Genomic DNA, 22729 nt, shown 5'->3' with positions numbered 1-22729 from the left:
CAAATTTTTAAGGGATATTCAGAAAGAGGAAGATTCAGTAAATAGTTCCATATTCTTTTTTCATTCTGTCTTGTGTAGAATGAGCCAAAATTTTGAATTTATTGGGGAAAGAGAAGGGTATTTTCTTGAGTTATTTTGTCTTTAATTAGTGCAAATGTGGCCTTGGAAATTAAATCAAAGTGATCCTGAGCGAGTGCTCCTCTTTCCATGCAGTAAAATTTTCATCTCAAGGAGATTTCGTTTCCTGTGAAATACATAGATTTCATTTCAGAAATCTATTTTTCTAGGTGCTCATAATTCCTGTTAATCATAGAGTCCTTCACAGGAATTTAGAGTTTTAGCTGACCTACTCATTGTGCTTTGTTCATGACTCTCTGCTTCTAATCTTTAGAAGCAGCAGCAGATGATAGAGCTTTTTTTTTTTAATGGTACTTGTTAAGCACTTATTATGTGCCAGGCCCTGTACTAAGTCCTGGGTCAGATATAAGCTAATCAGGTTGGACACAGTCTGTGTCTCACATGGGGCTCAGAGTTTTAATCTCCATTTTGCAGATGAGGTAACTGAAGCACAGAGAAGTTCAGTGACTTCCCCAAGGTCACCCAGCAAACAAGTGGTGGAGCCAGGATTAGAACCCAGATCCTTGCTCAAACTGCTAAGCCACCTTCAAAGCCATTTTGAAATCTCACCTCTTTCAGGAGGCCACCCTGGTTTAATTTCTCCTCTCCCCTCCGGGTTTACCCCCCATATACCACCCAAGTATTCTGCACCAACCATATAGTTAAGAACTCACAGCCTTATATCGTGTGACTTAAATATTCACTGCTTTATCATCCAACTATCTGTAAATCATTTCAGGGCCTGTGTCTCTTCCTAGATGAGAAGGTTATGAGGGCAGAGAGGATGTCTCATCACTCTATTGTACTGTCATGAACACTTACGATTGGTTCGCAGATTATACTGTCACTCGTACTTACAACAGAGTTCAGAGTACATTTCTGTTCATTAAATTCTGTTGATAGATTGGTTAAGAGACACATTCACCCTGCATTCTCTTTGATGGCCAAAAGTCTGACAACTCTCTCCTGAAACAAAGTGGTCAGACTCCCAGAATCCCTTGCTAACTAATCATTACTGGACAATGTCCTAAATGGTTCCAGAATGGTCTAAAAGGGTGTAAGGTACCTTTGTAACCCTGTAACATTATCGGGGGGGTTTGGCCCCCCAAAATAGAGCTCAACTTCATTATTATTATTAGAGAAGAAGCTTGGCCTAGTGGACAGAGCCAGAGGACCTGGATTCCAACCCCAGTTCTGCCACTTACATTCTGTGAGATCTTGGGCTAATCACTTAACTGTTCTGTGCCTCAGTTACCTCAGCTATAAAATGGGAATTCAATAGCTCTTCTCCCTCCTACTTTAGTTGTGAGACTCCTGATTATCTTCTATCTGCCCAGCACTTAGTACACTAATTCAGTCGTATTTATTGAATGCCTACTGTGTGGGAAAAACTGTACTAAGCACTTGGGAGAGTACAATAAGCAGACACATTCCCTGTCCACAAAATGCTTTGTTAAGGTAGATGTCTGCATCAAGAGGATGAGGTGTAGCTCTGTGAAAAAGAAAACTTGGCTATTCCATTCCTTAACGTCCCATGGGATTTTTCTGAAGTATGATTCAGACTTCTGGAGTTGAGAGAAATTCATTTCTGATTCAATATGAGTCACACAAAAAAGACTCCATCTCTTGGGAGTCTGGAGAAATTTTGAAGTCCTGCAGGTGATTATTCTCTGCACCTAGGTGATCTAAAGAACAATTAATTGATGCCTTTCACTGCTTGCAGTATCATGAGGGTCTCAGAGGGCTTCAGGAGCTCAGTCCCCAAACACCACTAAGCCCAATATAAACATGACATTGTTACCCAGGGCATTTCTTTTTGAGCCTCAAGTAACAGATCATTTTTCCTCCCCAGCAACATACTTGTTAGCGAGATCTTGGATTGGATCAATGAAAATGGAATTTTGTGACTGAATCTTCTTCTGCCATTTCTACCTCTTATGCTTCCTGGAAATTAGAATATGATTAAATAAATCCACAGATATCGGTCCTTCATGCCGACGGGTGCAGGCATAGGGAAGAAAGAATAGGCCCATTCTTAGGCTCAGGATTGCATTCAGTTGAGGCTAGAAATTCCTTTCCTCTCTTCAACAGGGAAAAAAAGCTCAATTTTTGTCCTTCCTCGTTATCCCAGGAAATTACCTATCAATAGATAAGATTGTTTGTACCTTCTGAAGGTTAGGCTTTCTAAACATTCCAACAGTATAGATGTTTTTCCAATATTCTTTTGATCAAAAAAAAAAGGTGTCCTGTTGACTGGACATTCCAGTAGGCCTCATTTTTTGCATGCCTTTAAAAATCTATCAGACACTGTCCTATCAGACATTGTTTCTGTGTATGCATTGGCTGCAGGTTCTTCTGACTGCAAGGCACATTCATTAAAATTTTAATTTTAGAGCAGAAACTTGACCAAGTTAAGTGTGGAGAGGCACCAAGTTGTGAGGCAGAGCCCTGTTGAAGAGACCCTCCACTTGATTTTGTAAATGATAAGAAAAGTGATTTATTTCATAGTATATACTTTCCTACAGGAAACTGTCATTTTACACTTTGTTGAAATGGGATACCCCAGAACAGTGTGAAACAATTTTGTAGTGACTCCGTTTTAAATGAAGCACTTGAATCGAAAGGTTCTCAAGTATAGAATGCTGCTTGTATTTATAATTTAAAGATGCAGCTTCTCTGCTTACGTGGGTTCATTGCTAAAATATCTCCTTTGGGTGAAGACTTTCAGGTCATTCTTTGTTCTGCTTGATTTCCAGATCTAGAATCATCCTTCATGATCCGACTTACTGTATCCTCACTGACTACTAAATGTTCTTAAAAGGAAGAAATCTTTCTGAGAGATGGAGTGCCTTGGAAGAAAATGAAAGAAGACTGTGAATGTTAGGTGACTGGAAGTTCAAGTGAAAAAAAAATGGCAGGCTTTCAGAAAGTGAACTAAGGTAATTTTGTGAGTATGACAATCTAATGCAATTCCCTATTTAGGTACATTAAGGGATGTGGTGGAAGAATTGTTATAATTAATATGAATAATGGGGTAATGTACTCTTGAGGATGAAGGAAATGGAGTCAAAAAGCTTAGGACCAGAAGCAAGAATGACTGGGCTCTGTGGGAAAGTAGAAGTTTGGAGTAATACGCATTGGTCCCTGGGAAGAAATCTTCCTTGAGTAAACTAAGAATTACCATGAGAAGCCATTATTTTTATCATAATCATAATCATCATCATTATTATTACTATTACGATCTAATGATTGCTATTATTGCTATTGTTGGAGTAGATACAAGATAATCAGATTGGACAAAGTCCCCTTCCACACAGGACTCACAGTCTACGTAAGATTAAACCTCCATTTTTCAGATGAGGGAACTGAGGCTCAGAAAAGTCAAGTGAGTTGCCCAAAGTCACAAAGCAGACAAGTGGCAGATCTGGGATTAGACCCAGGACTTTTGACTCCCAGCTTGTTCTCTTTCCTGTAGGACACCCTTCAGTAATTTGTGGTTTTAATGGGAGACCTGAGGGCCTGCAGTCCAAACAGTGATCCAGTGGTGAAGATTAATCAGTCAACTGAATTTATTGAGAATCTGTTTGTGCAGAACACTGTACCAAGCACTTGGGAGAGTAAAATGGAGTTAGTAGGTATCATTCCTACCTTCGAGGAGCTTACATTATAGCAGGGCAGATAGACAGTAAAATAAATTACAGATAGGAGAAAGAAAATATGGGTGGAGCTATGAATTATTGTTTAATTAACAGGATATGTATGCTATATATAGAAGTGTTATGGGTGGAAGTATAGCTGACGTAGTAGATAGAGCAGGGCCTGGGAGTCTGAAGGTCATGGGTGCTAACCCCGGCTCCACCACTCCTCTGCTGTGTGACCTTGGGCAAGTCACTTCTCTTTTCTGGACTTCAGATCGCTCATCTATAAAATGTGAATTGAGACTGTGAGCCCCACATGGGACAGGGACTGTGTCCAACTCGATTTGCTTGTATCGACCCCAGCGCTTAGTACAGTGCCTGGCACATAGTAAGTGCTTGACAAATACCATCATTATTATTATTATTATTAAGGCCTGAGGTTGTGGTTGATCTCCTCTTAGACAGTTAGTCCCAAGTAGAACAGGGATTGTGTCTGTTTTGATTATCCTCTGTTTAATGCAGCACTTAGCCTAGTTCTTGGCCTAGAGTAAGTGCTAAATACATAACACAACAATAATAATTGTTACTATTAAATTTGTAAAGATAAATTAATCAGAAAAGGTCTCCTGGATGAGAATTGGCTTCAGAAGGGTTCTGGAGATGGGGTGAGCTGTGATTTGCCAGAATTGAGGTGGGTGGGAGTTCCAGGCAGAGGGGTTGAAAGTGAGGGAAAAGTTGAGGATAATGCTAAGGACTTGGGCATCTGACACAAGGAGGTTGGTAGCGTTGTCAAATGTGAAGGAAAAATGGGATGGAGGAGAGAGGATCAAGGAGGAAATCAGTTTTGCACATATTAAGCAGGATATCTACTAGAAATGCTGCGAAGGCAGTAGGAAATAGGACATTTTTAAAAAGGTATTTACTGGGCACCTACTGTGTGCAGAAAAATGTGCTAAATACTAATGAGTGTACAATATCTGGAGGAGACATGATCCCTGCCCACAATGAGCAGCATGCATTTCTACTTAATTGTTGGCAGGGAATGTATCTACTGACTCTTTTGTATTGTACTGAGTGCTCTGCAATGACTGCTGATTTGTATATTCCAAGCGCTTAGTACAGTACTCTGCACATAGTAAGTGCTCAGTAAATACTATTGAATTGAATAATCAATCAATCAATCAGTGGTATTTATTAACCACTTACTGTGTGCAGAGCATTGAACTAAGCACTTGGGTGAATACATTATAACAGAGTATGGTAGTTACATTCTCTTTTGAAATGGAGCTTAGAAATAAATACCGTTGAATGACTGAATGGAACATGAATATTTGTAATTTCATCAAAAATCTTATTCTCTTCCATTTTCCTATCTTAAGCTTTGAATAGGAAAGCTACATCCCTGAGTCTCAGACCACTGCAACGTTGATAGAGGAGTTCATTTTCTTCCCACGCAGCAGAAGGACACCGAATGGCCAATAGAAATCACACCGCTCTGAGTGAGTTCATTCTGTCTGGATTAACGAGTGATCCTCAGTTACAGATCCCCCTTTTCATGCTGTTCCTCCTCATCTATGCAGTCACTCTCCTCGGAAACCTGCTCATCGTTTTAATCATTAGAGTCAGTTCGCAACTTCACACACCCATGTACTTTTTCCTGAGCCATCTGTCTTTCTCCGACTCGTGTTATTCATCATCCGTCACCCCTATGATGCTGGCAAATTTCTTAGCAGACAAGAAAACCATTTCTTACCCAGGATGTGTGGCCCAGCTCTGCGCTGCGGCTACATTTGGGGTAGTGGAGTATTGCCTTCTGGCAGCGATGGCGTATGATCGATATGTAGCAATCTGTAAACCCCTTCTATATGTAGTCTGCATGCCTCAGAGGCTGTGTGCTTTACTGGTCATTGCTTCCTACCTGACCAGCTGCCTGAATACTGTAGTCTACACAGCTAATGTATTTAGTTTGACCTTCTGTGGATCTCTTGAAATTAATCACTTCTATTGTGATGTCCCCCCATTGTTGAAGCTGTCCTGTACGGAACCCAGGCTTGCCCAAATTCTTCCTGCTGCTTCCATGGCCATCATTATGCTTGTTACCGTTCTGACCACACTGATATCATACGTATACATCTTGCTGGCTATTTTAAAAATACAATCCTCTGGAGGAAGGCAAAAAGCTTTCTTCACGTGCGCTTCTCACCTAATGACAGTCACTTTATTCTATGGTACTACAATGTTTATTTATCTGCTGCCCAGTTCCAGCTTCTCAATGGATCAGAAAAAAATGGTGTCCGTGTGCTATATGATATTGATTCCCATGCTGAACCCAATGATCTACAGTCTGAGGAACAAAGAGGTGAAAGATGCCGTGTTGAAGGTCATGGCCAGGAAATGGATCAGCTAATTCTGCCATATTGTACTCTCCCCAGGGCTTAGTACAGTGCTCCGCACATAGTAAGTGCTTAATAGATACCATTGATTGATTGATTTTAAATGTCAAGAATCACACAGTAGAGTGTGAATTATTTATGCTGGTAAATTCATAACAATAAAGGGGATGTCTGCATTTTACATCCATCCTCTTCTAATGCGAGGGTTGAATTCTTGTAAAACCCTGTGTTGAGGAGAACTTGTGCTGAGCTATACTGGTAGCTCATAGGGAGCAGGGAATGTCTGTTGTATTGTACATCCACATATGCTGAGTAGAGTGCTCTGCACACAGTAAACGCTCAATAAATACGATTGATTGACTGATTCATTCTGCGGCTATGTTCACAGCCCGTTTCTTCTGACACCACATCAAGCTGTTGCCAGTCAGGCCCATGTTTACAGAGATTGTTTCTTAATTGCCCAATAATGCTCTAGCTAAAAAATGTGAAAAAATCATGTGCTCTAATGGAAATGGGTGCTTTTACGTATTCAGTGGTGCATTTCATTGCATATTACGTTATTTTATCTCAACATAATTATTCATCCACCAATTATATCATTCTTTTTCCTCCTGTCCTCATTGCAAACAATTACAGGCTGTTTCTCCTATGAAATAGGAAACTCCTGGATGGCAGGTAATGTCTGCTTTGCTTCTGTTGTACCTTCCCAGACAGTTTAGTGATAAAAACTCAGTATGTCTGGATGAAAACCATCAATTGATTTATTGATTCATTTGAATTTTGCTTCAATAAACTGGTTTGAATTATCTGTAATGAAACTTTGTTTCCAACTTGGGTTTTTTTCATTTCTTAAAGACATGTCTAATGAAAGTCCGGTCACGGCATATTCTCATTTCCCTTGTCAATTGTCTCTCCATTGGCAGTAGTCAAGAAAGTCATTGCTTCCAAGTCCTGAGGTAATCTCTGTTACATTTCTAGTATGTATCATGTATCATCCAATTGCCCTACTTAGTGCCACTGACAAATCCCACAACCCCTCCATTCCTTAGGTATCTTCAAACTGGTTTTCCTTGTCTTGCTACCCTTTCAATAGGGTAGGGCAAACTTTGGAGAGCAAGTTGGAAGATTTGCCCTAAGCCACTGGACAGAGCTTCTCAGTCTCTGTGCCTTCTGAGAAAGCATTTCTAGCTGGGGCACCCACAGCGTGGATATTCCAAATCAGAGTGCTGTTCAATTCAGATACATCTTGGAGATTAAAGCATGATGGAAATTGTTTAATCTATCACACACTTCTTCATTTTAAACCTGTACGAATCTCAAATGTGAGGAAGTATTATCACCTTGAGTATGCATTAAGATATTGATGTTATATCATTTATTATATTATTATTATTTTAGAGAAGCAGCAGGGCTTAGTGGAAAGAGCACTGGCCTGTGAGTCAGAGGACCTGGATTCTAATTCCTGCTCTGGGATGTGTCTCCTCTGTGACCTTGGGCAAGTCTCTTAGATTTCTCTGTACCTCAGTTCCCTCATCTGTAAAATGGGGATTAAGACCGTGAGCCTCATGTAGGATAGGGACTATGTCCAACCCAATTATCTTTTATCTATTTCAGCGCCTGGAACAATTAAGCGCTTAATAAATATTAAAAGAAAATGACTAACACTGCTAGTCCTCTGAAATGTCAATTCCAGATGGCCAAGTCTGAGCTCCTCCCCCTTCCCCGCCTCCAGATTTGGAGATTGGGTTCACTCACATATATTGCAGCTGAGCAAAGGATCAATTGCTAATATATATTAAATATATATTGATCCCGAGCCCTGAACTAAACCCTTCAGGGATTTCAATAAAATCAATAGACACGATCCTTCCTATTAAGGCACTTATCAAAGTGTGTGTGTGTGTGTAAGGAGGGGAGAGGAGGAAACACTTGTATAACCTCCCCAGATCCCTTTGTACACATCTGAAGATGGCATAATTTATGTTGGTTTACAGAAGCCTGCTTCTCCCTCCTATCTTTCTACCCATAGTCACAAGAGCAGTGGGACCGTTTTTGCTGAGACCACTGTGACTTCCATGTGGGGCAGAGAATGGTTCCAAAGCGATTATCTTGTATCTCCCTTGGGGACTTAGTACAGTGTTTGACACACCGTAAGTGCCTAACCAATTCCACAGTTTTAATGATCAGTAAAAGCATTGTTTGACTGATAATGACTATTTGTTTTTCATTTTGTCTCAGGTAGATTTTCCCAGTAAATTGTCTGTTGAAGGCAGAGGAGGTATAGTCTTGATGTAATTTTCCAATCCCTTTACTTAGTGGCTTGAGAAACTAGTTTGAAATGATCCTGAGTGACTGAACTCCTTTCCCTAAATGCCCAGTATAGATGGATCTTAGGGAGACTTCATTTCATGTGAAATACGTAGATTTCATGGCAGATTTCTCCTATGTTTCAGAATATACACAATTCCTGTCAATCATAAAATCATTAATTACCAAGAGGATAATTCTCAAGCTAACCTACACACTATGTATTGTTCCCACCCCTCCCTCGTCTGACATTTGCTTATGTCCTTCCTTCTTCCTGGACCTCCCTTCTCCCTCAACTCTTCCAGGAAGGCTTCCCTGATTAATTTACCTCCCACACCATCAGTGCTATTCCTACAACTGCCATCTCAGCCCTTTGTACCACCCTTGCAGTTATATACTCTAAATAATGATGGTATTGGGCATTTGTTAAGCGCTTACTATGTGCCAAGCACTGTTTCAATTGCTGGGGTAGATACAAGGTCATCAGGTCGTCCTACGGAGAGATCACAGTCTTAATCCCAGTTTTACAGATAAGGTAACTGAGGTTCAGAGCCACGCTGCTTCTGAACCAATCAGTCAATCGCTTAATGGTTTTTACTGAGCACTTACTGTGTGCAGAGCTCTGTACTAAGTCCCTGGGAGAGATCAGTACAACAGAGTTAGTAGACATGTTCTCTAAATTTAGAGAAGCAGCATGGCTCAGTGGAAAGAGCCCGGGCTCAGGAGTCAGAGGTTATGGGTTCTAATCCTGGCTCTGCTGCCTGTCAGCTGTGTGACCTTGGGCAAGTCACAACTTCTCTGTGCCTCAGTGACCTCCTCTGTAAAATGGGGATGAAGACTGTAAGTCCTATGGGAGACAACCTGATTACCATGTATCTACTCCAGCGTGTAGAACAGTGCTTGGCACATAGTAAGCACTTAACAAATACCAACATCATTATTATTATCATTATTAATATTATTAAACTACCTGGAGTACTTGCATACATACCCAACTCTTTAGAACTCATGTACGGATCCACTTTCCTCTTTCCTCCTACCTGCAAATTATCTTAGCACCTGCCTCTTTCCATAGATTGTATGCTCTTTCAGGTAAGAGATGGTGTCTAGCAACTCTTTTTTCAAACACTTATTACAATTTCCTGCTCACAGTTGGTGTTCATTCAAACTATTGATAGACTGAGAAGGGAACACAGTCTCCTTTCCTCCTTTTAGGTTACAGAAGTCAGCAAACTCTTTCTGTTGTGAGGAAGTGATCAGATTTAAGCTCCGTGAGGCAGGAACAGTGTCTACAAACTCAACTCTATTGCTCTCTCCCAAGCTCTTAATGCCCTAAACACACAAAGCACTCAATAAATACCACTGACTCCCAGAATCCCTTCCTTCCTAATCATTACTGGCACTGCTTTAAATGGTTGTTTTGCTTAAAAGAGTGAAGGTGTTTCCAAAAGTCTGTAACCAATTACCAGGAGGGGCTTTTAAGTGGGAAAATTTGGAGCCTAGAAATTTGCTTTTTTTTCTTTGCTGGTTTTTTATGGTATCTGTGAAGTGCCTGTTATGTGCCAGATACTGTACCAACCTCTGCGGTTTGATAACAGCTAATCAAGTTGAACCCAGCGCATTGTCTCATATGGTGCTCACAATCTTGATCCCCATTTTACAGATTAGGTAACTGAGGCACAGAGAAATTGAGTGACTTGGCCAAGGTCACCCAAATGATAAGTAGAGCAGTTGGGATTAGAACCCAAATCTTTCTGACTCTTAGGCCTGTTCTCTATTCACTAGGCCATGTGACTTTGTTTAGATAGACAATAATTAATCATTATTATGGTATTTGTTAAGCACTTACTATGTACCAGGAACTGTTCTAAGAAACAAATTAAGGTGGACACAGTCCCTGTCCTAATTTAGGCTCACATCATTTGAGGTGGTTGAGGTGAAGCCCTTGATTAAGAAACCTTGGTAGCTCCACTCCATGCTGTGTGAGATTCCTCTGAGGGGTAATTCAGATTTCTTTGTTGAATAATACAGAAACTCCTGTTTAGCAAAAATGCCCCTATCACTTGGGATTCCAGAGAAATTGTGAGGTCCTGCAGGTGATTAGTCTCAGCCCCTGGGTGATCTAAAGAGCAATTAAATAATGTTTTTCACTTTTTACAGTATCACAGGGGACAGAGGAATTGAGGAACTTAATCCCCAAACACCCCTAATCCCAATATAAACATTCTTCTGTTACCCAGTGTGATAGTTTTTTAGCCTTAAGTGATAACTCTTTTCATATCCAACATCTTGCCATTGGACTCCTGGAATTTTATTCTTGAAAAATGTTGAATTTTGTGACGTCGACTCTCCTTCAGCCTTCTCTTCCTCCGCCTTCCTGGTTGGAGGTTAGTATGACATTATGTAACTCCACAGAGATCAGCTATTCTTGAATTTATGCTGTCAGAGTGCAGGATAAGAGATGAAAATAAAGGCTAATTCTTAGGCCCAGGGCTTCTTTGACTTGAAGAGGATAATGGTCCCTTTACCCTTGTCATCGGGAAAAACTTAATGACTTCAATCGTATTTATTGAGCATTTACTGTGTGCAGAGGACTGTACTAAGCAATTGCTTGTCCCTCCACTTCCTCATTCAATCAGTCACTGGTATTTCTGGCGTGCTTACTATGTGATAAGCAGTGAACTAAAGTCTTGGGACAGTGCAGTACAATAGAGTGGGACCCAGCCAAGAAGCTAAAAGCAGCTTACGGTGTCCATTCCCGTTAATGGTTAAGAAATGTTAGCTTTTTCCAGATACTTCCACAGGTATAGCTGTTGTCCCAAAAACCTTTTCATCAAAGAAAAGGGGAACTGAGTTTGTGGAAGATTACTGTTGATCTTATCTTCTAGATTCATTTAGAAATCAGACGTTGTTTCCTCTGTGCACATTGGCTACAGTCTTTTCTGACTGCACTCATCATTTTTAGGAATTTTAATTTCAATCAGAGAAGTATATAGTTTAAGTGAAGAGAGGCACTAAATTGTAAGGCAGAGCCCTTTTGAGATGATACTCTATTCTGCTACTGTGTAACATATCGTCGTAATTATTTTCCTACAAAATCACAGTCTTCCCCAACTTCCTTTCTTCAAAATAGCTCATAAATGTGCCAAGCTCAATTTGGGGGGAAATAATTTTCTTTTTGTTTTAATTGTGGTAGGGATGGTGCATCAAGAATTTTCTTAATTGAATTGATCATTATAGTTATTTAGAAAATAGTCTGGGGAAAATATTCAAAGACATAGCTGTTGAAAAGAATAGACAGCTGCTTGCTTTTATATTTTAAGGAAGCAGTTTCTGAGTTGGCTAACATGGGTACAATGTTAATTCTTCAGGAGAAGAGTTTCAGATGAATTTTCGGTTTCCATTTTATTTCTAGACCTAACATCATCCTTAGTATGTGGAAATAGACTATCTTCAATACCTACTAAACAATTCAAAGAAGAAAGCTTTCAAAGAAGTGGAATGTCTAGAAGACAAAGAATAGATTCTGAATTTTAAATGGAGGCTTATGAAGAAGAAAATTGGGCGATGGAGAAAAAATTGAAATAATTTTGTGAGTATGACAAAGAAATTCCCCACTGAGGCGTATTTAAGAATTTGCTAGAGGAGCTGCTATAGGTAATATATGTAATGGGGAGAAATGAAATCGTAAGGATAAACAAAATGAAGTCATGTGGAGAGGGCCAGCAATGAGGATGAGTGAGCTCTGCAGCAAAGTAGAGAGTTGGAGTAGTGTGTATTGGTGCTTTGCAAGAAATGTTCTTTTAGTGAACTAAGAATTACTGTGAGACTGGACATTAAGTAAGTCCTGGCTTCAAGGGAGAGCTGAGGGCCTTAAGCTCAGACCAGTGACTTAGTGGCTATCATCTTCAGGCAGTGGTTGGAAGTCAGTCAATCAACTGAGTTTATTGAGGACTTGTTATGTGCAACACACTATACCAAGCATTGAGGAGAGTATAATGGAATCAGTAGTTATGGCCACTGTCCAATAGGAGCTAATAATGTAACAGGGAAGATAGATGAATAGGATGTAGAAAAAGTGGATAGGGGTTAGTGCTTCTCTAGAATTCGTTCTTACATAATTGTGTATGCAAGCTATGTAACAGGTATGAAGAGTAATTGATTGCTGCAATTGATTGATTGAAGTGGTAGTTGGAGCAGTCTTATATTGTACATTCCAAGCTTTTAGTACACTGCTCTGCACATAGTAAGCATTCAATAAATACTATTGAATTATGAGCCCCATGTGGGCCAGGAACTAGGTTCCCTCTTCTTATCTTTATCTATCCAGGAGGATGGCACATTGCTGGGAACATACTAAGTGCTTAACATTATTATTCCCATTGTTCTTATTATCATTATTATCATCATCATTATATGGGTAGATGACAAACTGACAAGAGAAAGATCTTCTGACTGAGTCCTTATGGACGAGATGTGATTTCAGAAGGGCTCTAAAGATAGAGGGCAACGTGATCTGGCCAATTTGATGGGGAAGGGATTTCCAGACAAAAGCGGTCTTCAAAAGCTCTTCATGTTCTCCAGTCTTTCCAATCTTTGGTTTCTACAGGAATTCTACTCCTACGGGCCTCCCAACGCTACAATGTTGATGGTGTAATTCATTTTCTTCCCACATAACAGGAGGACAGTAAATGGCCAACGGAAATCGTACCGCTCTGAGTGAGTTCATTCTGTCTGGATTAACGAGTGATCCACAGTTACAGATCCCCCTCTTCATCCTGTTTCTCCTCATCTATATGGTCACTCTTCTGGGGAATCTGCTTATTGTTTTAATCATTAGAGTCAGTTCGCAACTTCACACGCCCATGTACTTTTTCCTTAGCCATCTGTCTTTCTCTGACTCGTGTTATTCATCGTCCGTCACCCCTAAGATGCTGGCAAATTTCTTATTGGACAAGAAAACCATTTCTTACCCAGAATGTGTGGCGCAGTTCTGTGTTGCGGCTACATTTGGAGTAGTGGAGTATTGCCTTCTGGCAGTGATGGCTTATGATCGATACGTAGCCATCTGTAAACCCCTCTTATACATAGTCTGCATGCCTCAGAGGCTGTGTGCTTCACTGGTTACTGCTTCCTACCTGGCCAGCTGCCTGAATACTGTGGTCTACACAGTTAATGTATTTAGTTTGACCTTCTGTGGACCTCTTGAAATTAATCACTTCTACTGTGACGTCCCTCCGTTGTTGAAGCTGTCCTGTTCGGACCCCGGGCTTGCCCAAGTCTTTCCTGCTGCATCCACGGCCATTATTATGCTTGTTACCGTTCTGACGACACTGATATCATATGTGTACATCCTGCTGGCTATTTTAAAAATACAATCTTCTGGAGGAAGACAAAAAGCTTTCTTCACATGCACTTCTCACCTAATGACGGTCACTTTATTCTATGGTACTACAATGTTTATTTATCTGCTGCCCAGTTCCAGCTTCTCAATGGATCAGAAAAAGCTGGTGTCCATTTGCTATATGATACTGATCCCCATGCTGAACCCAGTAATCTATAGTCTGAGGAACAAAGAGGTGAAAGATGCCCTATGGAAGGTCATGGCCAGGGAATGGATCGGCTAATTCTGCCATATTGTACTCTCCCTAATGCTTAGTACAGTGCTCCGCACATAGTAAGTGCTTAATAGATACCATTGATTGATTGATGTCAAATGTCAAGAATTACACAGTAGAGTGTGAATTATTTACGCTGGTAAATTCATAGCAATAAAGGGGATTTTTGCATTTTACATCCATCTTCTTCTAATGCGAGGGTTGCATTCTTGTAAAAACCTGTGTTGAGGAGAACTCATGCTGTGCTATACTGGTAGTTCATAGGGAGCAGGGAATGTCTGTTGTATTGTACATCCACAAATGCTGAGTAGAGTGCTCTGCACACAGTAAATGCTCAATAAATACGATTGATTGACTGATTCATTCTGCGGCTATGCTCACAGCCCATTTCTTCTGACACCACATCAAGCTGTTGCCAGTCAGGCCCATGTTTACAGAGATTGTTTCTTAATTGCCCGATAATGCTCTAGCTAAAAAATGTAAAAAAATCATGTGCTCTAATGGAAATAGGTGCTTTGACATATTCAGTGGTGCATTTCATTGTATATTACGTTATTTCATCTCAACATAATCATTCATCCACCATTTATATCATTCTTTTTCCTCCTGCTCTCATTGTAAACAATTACAAACTGTTTCTCCTTTGAAATAGGAAACTCCTGGATGGCAGGTAATGTCTGCTTTCCTTCTGTTGTACCTTCCCAGACAGTTTAGTGATAAACACTCAGTATGTTGGATGAAAACCATCAATTGATTTATTGATTCATTTGAATTTTGCTTCAATAAACTGGTTTGAATTATCTGTAATGAAACTTTGTTTCCAACTTGGGTTTTTTTTCATTTCTTAAAGACATGTCTAGTGAAAGTCCAGTCACGGCATATTCTCATTTCCTTTGTCAATTGTCTCTCCAGTGGCAGTAGTCAAGAAAGTCATTGTTTCCAAGTCCTGAGGTAATCTCTGTTACATTTCTAGTCTTCATCTTTCATCCAATTGCCCTACTTAGTGCCATTGACAAATCCCATGACCTCTCCATTCCTTAGGTATCTTTGAACTGGTTTTCTTTCTCTTGCTAACCTTTCAATAGGGTAGGGCAAACTTTGGAGAGCAAGTTGGGAGATTTGCCCTAAGCCACTGGGCAGAGCTTCTCAGTCTCTGTGCCTTCTGAGACAGCATTTCTAGCTGGGGCACCCACAGCGTGGATATTCCAAATCAGAGTGCTGTTCAATTCAGATACATCTTGGAGCTTAAAGCATGATTGAAATTGCCATCATACACTTCTTCATTTTAAACCTGTACGAATCTCAAATGTGAGGAAATATTATCACCTTGAGTATTCATTAAGATATTGATGTTATATTGTTTATTATATTATTATTTTAGAGAAGCAGCAGGGCCTAGTGGAAAGAGCACCAGCCTGTGAGTCAGAGGACCTGGATTCTAATTCCTGCTCTGGGATGTGTCTCCTCTATGACCTTGGGCAAGACTCTTAGACTTCTCTGTACCTCAGTTCCCTCATTTGTAAAATGGGGATTAAGACCCTGAGCCTCATGTAGGATAGGGACTATGTCCAACCCAATTATCTTTTATCTATTTCAGCGCCTGGAACAATTAAGCGCTTAACAAATATTAAAAGAAAACGATAACACTGCTAGTCCTCTGAAATGTCAATTCCAGATGGGCCAAGTCTGAGCTCCTCCCCCTTCCCCACCTCCAGCTTTGGAGACTGGGTTCACGCACATGTATTGCAGCTGAGTAAAGAATCAATTGTTCATTCATTCATTCATTCATTCAATAGTATTTATTGAGCGCTTACTATGTGCAGAGCACTGTACTAAGCGCTTGGAATGAACAAGTCGGCAACAGATAGAGACAGTCCCTGCCGTTTGACGGGCTATATATTAAGCACTTATTGGTCCCGAGCCCAGCACTAAACACTTCAGGGATTTCAATAAAATCAATAGACACGATCCTTCCTATTAAGGCACTTACCAAAGTGTGTGTGTGTGTGTGTGTGTGAGAGAGAGAGAGAGAGAGAGAGAGAGAGAGAGTAAGGAGGGGAGAGGAGGAAACACTTGTATAACCTCCCCATATCCCTTTGTACACATCTGAAGATGGCATAATTTATGTTGGTTTACAGAAGCCTGCTTCTCCCTCCTATCTTTCTACCCATAGTCACAAGAGCAGTGGGACCGTTTTTGCTGAGACCACTGTGACTTCCATGTGGGGCAGAGAATGGTTCCAAAGCGATTATCTTGTATCTCCCCTGGGGACTTAGTACAGTGTTTGACACACCATAAGTGCCTAACCAATTCCACAGTTTTAATGATCAGTAAAAGCATTGTTTGACTGATAATGACTATTTGTTTTTCATTTTGTCTCAGGTAGATTTTCCCAGTATATTGTCTGTTGAAGGCGGAGGAGGTATGGTGTAGATTCAATTTTCCAATCCCTTTACTTAGTGGCTTGAGAAACTAGTTTGAAATGATCCTGAGTGACTGAACTCCTTTCCCTAAATGCCCAGTATAGATGGATCTTAGGGAGACCTCATTTCATGTGAAATACATAGATTTCATGGCAGATTTCTCCTATGTTTCAGAATATACACAATTCCTGTCAATCATAAAATCATTGATTACCAAAAGGATAATTCTCAAGCTAACCTACACACTATGTATTGTTCCCACCCCTCCCTCATCTGACATTTGCTTATGTCCTTCCTTCTTCCTGGACCTCCCTTCTCCCTCAACTCTTCCAGGAAGGCTTCCCTGATTAATTTACCTCCCACACCATCGGTGCTATTCCTACAACTGCCATCTCAGCCCTTTGTACCACCCTTGCAGTTATATACTCTAAATAATGATGGTATTGGGCATTTGTTAAGCGCTTACTGTGTGCCAAGCACTGTTTCAATTGCTGGGGTAGATACAAGGTCATCAGGTTGTCCCACGGAGAGATCACAGTCTTAATCCCAGTTTTACAGATAAGGTAACTGAGGTTCAGAGCCACGCTGCTTCTGAACCAATCAGTCAATCGCTTAATGGTTTTTACTGAGCACTTACTGTGTGCAGAGCTCTGTACTAAGTCCCTGGGAGAGATCAATACAACAGAGTTAGTAGACATGTTCTCTAAACTTAGAGAAGCAGCGTGGTTTGGGAGTCCGGGCTTGGGAGTCAGAGGTCATGGGTTCTAATCCTGGCTCTGCTGCTTGTCAGCTGTGTGACCTTGGACAAGTCACTTAACTTCTCTTGTCTCAGTGACCTTCTCTGTAAAATGGGGGTGAAGACTGTGAGCCCTATGTGGGACAACCTGATTACCCTGTATCTACCCCAGCTCATAGAACAGTGCTTGGCACATAGTAAGCACTTAACAAATACCAACATTGTTATAATCATATCATTATTAAACCACCCAGAGTACTTGCATACACACCCAACTCTTAAGAACTCACGTTCAGATCCATTTTCATCTTTCCTCCTACCTGAAAATTATCTTAGCAGTTGCCTCTTTCCTTAGACTGTTTGTCCTTTCAGGTCAGAGATGGCGTATAGTAACTCTTTATTAAAAAGACATACAATATTCTGCTCACATTTGGTGTTCATTCAAACTGTTAGATTGAGAAGGGAACACAATCTCTTTTCCTCCTTTTGGGTTACAGAAGTCAGCAAACTCTTTCTGCTGTGAAGAAGTAATCAGATTTAAGCTCTGTGAGGCAGGGACCACGTTCACAAACTCAACTCTTTTGCTCTCTCCCAAGTATTTAATGCTCTGAACACAAAAAGCACTCAATAAATACCACTGACTCCCAGAATCCCTTGAATCCTAATCATTACTGACATTGTTCTAAATGGTTGCTTAGCTTAAAAGAGTGAAGGTGTTTCCCAAAGTCTGTAACCAATTACCAGGAGGGGTTTTTAAGTGGGAAAATTGAGAGCCTAGAAATTTGCCTTTTTTTTTTAACTGTTTTTTTAATGGTATCTGTTAAGTGCCTATTATGTGCCAGGTACTATACTAACTGCTGGGTTTGATAAAAGCTAATCAAGTTGAACACAACCCATTGTCTCATATGATGCTCACAATCTTAATCCCCATTTTACAGATTAGGCAACTGAGGAACAGAGATATTTGGCTCAGTGGAAAGAGCACGGACTTTGGAGTCAGGGCTCATGAGTTCGAATCCCAGCTCTGCCACTTGTCGGCTGTGTGACTGTGGGCAAGTCACTTAACTTCTCTGTGCCTCAGTTCCCTCATCTGTAAAATGGGGATTAAGACTGTGAGCCCCACGTGGGACAACCTGATTCCCCTATGTCTACCCCAGCGCTTAGAACAGTGCTCGGCACATAGTAAGCGCTTAACAAATACCAACATCATCATCATATTGAGTGACTTGCCCAAGACCACACAACTGATTAAGTAGTGAGGTTGGGATTAGAACCCAAATCCTTCTGACTCTCAAGGCTGTTCTCTATCCACTATACCATGCTACTTTGTTTAGATAGACAATAATTAATAATTATTATGGCATTTGTTAAACACTATGTGCCAGGAACTGTTCTAAGCACTCGGATGCATAAAAGCAAATCAAGGTGGAGACAGTCCCTGTCCTAATTTAGGCTCACATCATTATGAGGTGGTTGAGGTGGAGCCTTTGATTAAGAAATCTTGGTAGCTCCACTCCACACTGTGTGAGATTCCTCTGAGGGGTAATTCATATTTCTTTGCTGAATAATAAAGAAACTCCTGTTTAGCAAAAATGCCCCTATCACTTGGGATTCCAGAGAAATTGCGAGGTCCTGCAGGTAATTATTCTCAGCCCCTGGGTGATCTAAAGAGCAATTAAATAATGTTTTTTACTTTTTACATTATCACAGGTGACAGAGGAATTGAGGAACTGAATCCCCCAACACCCCTAATCCCAATATAAACATTCTTCTGTTACCCAGTGCAATAGTTTTTCAGCCTTAAGTGATAACTCTTTTCATATCCAACATCTTGTCATCGAACTCTTGGAATTTTATTCTTGAAAAATGTTGAATTTTGTGAAGTTGACTCTCCTTCAGACTTCTCTTCCTCCATCTCCCTAGTTGGAGGTTAGTATGACACTGTTTAACTCCACAGAGATCAGGTCTTTTTGAATTTATGCTGTCAGAGTACAGGAATAGGGATGAAAATGTAGGCCAATTCTTAGGCCCAGGGCTACTTTGCCTTGAAGAGGATAAAGATCCCTTTCCCCTCATCATCTGGAAAAATTCATTGACTTCATTCAATCGTATTTATTGAGTGCTTACTGTGTGCAGAGCACTGTATTAAGCAATTGCTTGTCCCTCCACCTCCTCATTCAATCAATCATTGGCATCTGTGGTGTGCTTACTATGTGCAGGGCAGTGAACTAAAGTCTTGGGACATTGCAATACAATAGAGTTGGTCCCAGCCAAGAAGCTAAAAGCAGCTTACGGTGTCCATTCCCATTAATGTTTAAGAAATGTTAGCTTTTACCAGTCACTTCCACAGGTATAGCTGTTGTCCCAAAAACCTTTTCATCAAAGAAAAGGGGAACTGAGTTTGCAGAAGATTACTGTTGATTTTATCTTCTATATTCCTTTAGAAATCAGTTAGATGTTGTTTCCTCTGTGCGCATTGGCTACAGTCTTCTCTGACTGCATTCATCATTGTTAGGATTTTTAATTTCTATCAGAAAAGTCTATAGTTTAAGTGAAGAGAGGGACTAAATTGTAAGGCAGAGCCCTTTTGAGATGATATTCTACTCTGCTACTAACTTACAGTAAATATTTTCCTACAAAATCATGGTCTTCCCATGCTTCCTGTCTCTGAAATAGCTCATAAATGTCCTGAGCTCAATTTGGGGGGAAATAATTTTCTCTTTGTTTTAATTTCGGGAGCGATGGTGAATCAAGATATTTTTTAATGGATTGATCATTATAGCCATTTAGAAAGTCATCTGGGGGAAATATTCAAAGACGTAGCTGTTGAAAAGAATAGACAGCTGCTTGTTTTTTACTTTATGGAAGCAGTTTCTGAGTTTGCTAACATGGAAGGAGAAGATTTTCAGGTTAATTTTCTTTTTCCAGTTTATTTCTAGACCTCACGTCATCCTTAATATTTGGAAATAGACTACCTTCATTACCTCCTAAGGTTTTCAAACAAAGAAGAAAGCTTTCAACGAAATGGAATGTGTAGAAGACAGAGAAGAGGAGATTCTGAATTTTAAATGGAGATTTACGATGAAGAAAAATAGGAGATGGAGAAAAAATTGAAATAATTTAGTTAGTATGACAAAGAAATTCCCCATTGAGGTGTATTTAAGAATTTGTTGGAGGAGCTGCTACAAGTAATATGGGTAATGGAGAGAAATGAAATCGTAAGGATAAAGGAGATGAAGTCATGTGGAGAGAGCCAGCAATGAGGATGAGTGAGCTCTGCAGGAAATTAGTAGTGTGTATTGGTGCTTTGCCAGAAATGTTCTTTAAATGAACTAAGAATTACTGTGAGACTGGACATTAAGTAAGTCCTAGCTTAATCGAAGAGCTGAGGGCCTGAAGCCCAGACCAGTGATTTGGTTTCTATCATCTTCAGGCAGTGGTTGAAAGTCAGTCAATCAAATGATTTTTCTGAGGACCTGTTATGTGCAACACATCATACCAAGCATTGAGGAAAGTATAATAGAATTAGGAGTCGTGATCTCTGTCCAATAGGAGCTAATAATGTAGCAGGGAAGATAGATGAATAGGATGTAGAAAAAGTGAATAGGGGTTAGTGCTTATCTAAAATTAGTTCTTACATAATTGTGTATGCAAGCTATGTAACAGGTATGAAGAGTAATTGATTGCTGCAATTGATTGAAGTGGTAGTTGGAGCAGTCTTATATTGTACATTCCAAGCTTTTAGTACACTGCTCTGCACATAGTAAGCATTCAATAAATACTATTGAATTATGAGCCCCATGTGGGCCAGGAACTAGGTTCCCTCTTCTTATCTTTATCTAGCCAGGAGGATGGCACATTGCTGGGAACATAGTAAGTGCTTAACGTTATTATTCTCATTGTTATTATTATTATTATAATTATCATCATCATTATATGGGTAGATGACAAACTGACGAGAGAAAGATCTTCTGACTGAGTCCTTATGGACAAGATGTGATTTCAGAAGGGCTCTAAAGATAGAGGGCAACGTGATCTGGCCAATTTGATGGGGAAGGGATTTCCAGACAAAAGGGGTCTTCAAAAGCTCTTCATGTTCTCCAGTCTTTCCAATCTTTGGTTTCTACAGGAATTCTACTCCTACGGGCCTCCCAACGCTACAGTGTTGATGGTGTAGTTCATTTTCTTCCCACATAACAGGAGGACAGTAAATGGCCAACGGAAATCGCACCGTTCTGAGTGAATTCATTCTGTCTGGATTAACAAGTGATCCACAGTTACGGATCCCCCTCTTCATGCTGTTCCTCCTCATCTATATGGTCACTCTTCTGGGGAATCTGCTCATCGTTTTAATCATTAGAGTCAGTTCGCAACTTCACACGCCCATGTACTTTTTCCTTAGCCACCTGTCTTTCTCTGACTCGTGTTATTCATCGTCCGTCACCCCTAAGATGCTGGCAAATTTCTTATTGGACAAGAAAACCATTTCTTACCCAGAATGTGTGGCGCAGTTCTGTGTTGCGGCTACATTTGGAGTAGTGGAGTATTGCCTTCTGGCAGTGATGGCTTATGATCGATACGTAGCCATCTGTAAACCCCTCTTATACATAGTCTGCATGCCTCAGAGGCTGTGTGCTTCACTGGTTACTGCTTCCTACCTGGCCAGCTGCCTGAATACTGTGGTCTACACAGCTAATGTATTTAGTTTGACGTTCTGCGGACCTCCTGAAATTAATCACTTCTACTGTGACGTCCCCCCTTTGTTGAAGCTGTCCTGTTCGGACCCCGGGCTTGCCCAAGTCCTTCCTGCTGCAACCATGGCCGTCATTATGCTGGTTACGGTGCTGACGACACTGATATCTTATGTGTACATCCTGCCGGCTATTCTTAAAATACAGTCCTCTGGAGGAAGGCAAAAAGCCTTCTTCACCTGCTCCTCTCACCTAATGACAGTCACTTTATTCTACGGTACGACAATGTTTATTTATCTGCTGCCCAGTTCTAGCTTCTCAATGGATCAGAAAAAGCTGGTGTCCGTGTGCTATATGATATTGATTCCCATGCTGAACCCAATGATCTATAGTCTGAGGAACAAAGAGGTGAAAGATGCCCTGTGGAAGGTTCTGGTCAGGGAACGTATCGGTTAATTCTGCCATATTGTGCTCTCCCAAGTGCTTAGTTCAGTGCTCTGCACAAAGAATGTGTTCAATATATACCACTGATTGATTTATTTTAAATGTCAAGAATCACATACTAGAATGTGATTTATTCATGCTGGTCAGTTTTTAACAGTAAACAGGATTTTTGCATTTTAAATCTATCCTCTTCTGATTCTCTTGCAAAACCCTTTGTTGAGGCGAACTCTTGCTCTAGCATGTGCTGTGCTACACTATAAACTCGTTGTGGGCAGGGAATGTGTCTGTTATATTGTACACTCCCAAGCACTGAGTAGAGTGCTCTGCATATAGTAAGTGCTCAATCAACATGACTGACTGAC

The 22729-nt window shown here is 40.5% G+C and overlaps 2 protein-coding genes and 1 long non-coding RNA gene across 4 annotated transcripts; 2 read left to right on the top strand and 1 right to left on the bottom strand.

The window, feature by feature from the left end:
- The first annotated feature begins 2870 nt into the window (after positions 1 to 2870).
- Positions 2871 to 14885, top strand: LOC100083850 (olfactory receptor 502-like). 2 transcript variants are annotated; one of them, XM_029059165.1, is made up of 4 exons: positions 2871 to 3056; positions 5135 to 5254; positions 11871 to 12047; positions 13065 to 14885. In XM_029059165.1, exon 4 carries the CDS (start codon positions 13147 to 13149, stop codon positions 14080 to 14082), a length of 936 nt encoding a protein of 311 aa, XP_028914998.1. In that variant the 5' UTR covers positions 2871 to 3056; positions 5135 to 5254; positions 11871 to 12047; positions 13065 to 13146; the 3' UTR covers positions 14083 to 14885. The 2 variants fall into 2 exon arrangements, with proteins under 2 accessions (XP_028914998.1, XP_039767343.1); XM_039911409.1 differs by lacking the exons at positions 2871 to 3056; positions 5135 to 5254 and adding an exon at positions 7010 to 7104.
- LOC114809994 lies at positions 5069 to 5610 on the bottom strand. The gene is made up of 2 exons (XR_003757749.2): positions 5509 to 5610; positions 5069 to 5269 (listed from the first exon to the last, which is right to left on the bottom strand). It is a non-coding gene; the product is annotated as an uncharacterized LOC114809994 (long non-coding RNA).
- A 5314-nt stretch (positions 14886 to 20199) lies between the features above and the next one.
- Positions 20200 to 22379, top strand: LOC100083894 (olfactory receptor 502-like). The gene has a single exon (XM_001514400.4). It carries the CDS (start codon positions 21444 to 21446, stop codon positions 22377 to 22379), a length of 936 nt encoding a protein of 311 aa, XP_001514450.3. The 5' UTR covers positions 20200 to 21443.
- Positions 22380 to 22729: the final 350 nt, after the last annotated feature.

The sequence above is a fragment of the Ornithorhynchus anatinus genome, chromosome 3 (assembly GCF_004115215.2).
Source record: "Ornithorhynchus anatinus isolate Pmale09 chromosome 3, mOrnAna1.pri.v4, whole genome shotgun sequence".
Taxonomy (NCBI): Eukaryota; Metazoa; Chordata; class Mammalia; order Monotremata; family Ornithorhynchidae; genus Ornithorhynchus; species Ornithorhynchus anatinus.
This window is presented reverse-complemented; position numbering and strand designations above follow the sequence as displayed.

Excerpts from the sequence above, each read along its gene's own strand:
- LOC100083894 (XM_001514400.4), top strand. The coding sequence starts at position 21,444 with ATGGCCAACGGAAATCGCACCGTTCTGAGTGAATTCATTCTGTCTGGA.
- LOC100083850 (XM_029059165.1), top strand. The coding sequence starts at position 13,147 with ATGGCCAACGGAAATCGTACCGCTCTGAGTGAGTTCATTCTGTCTGGA.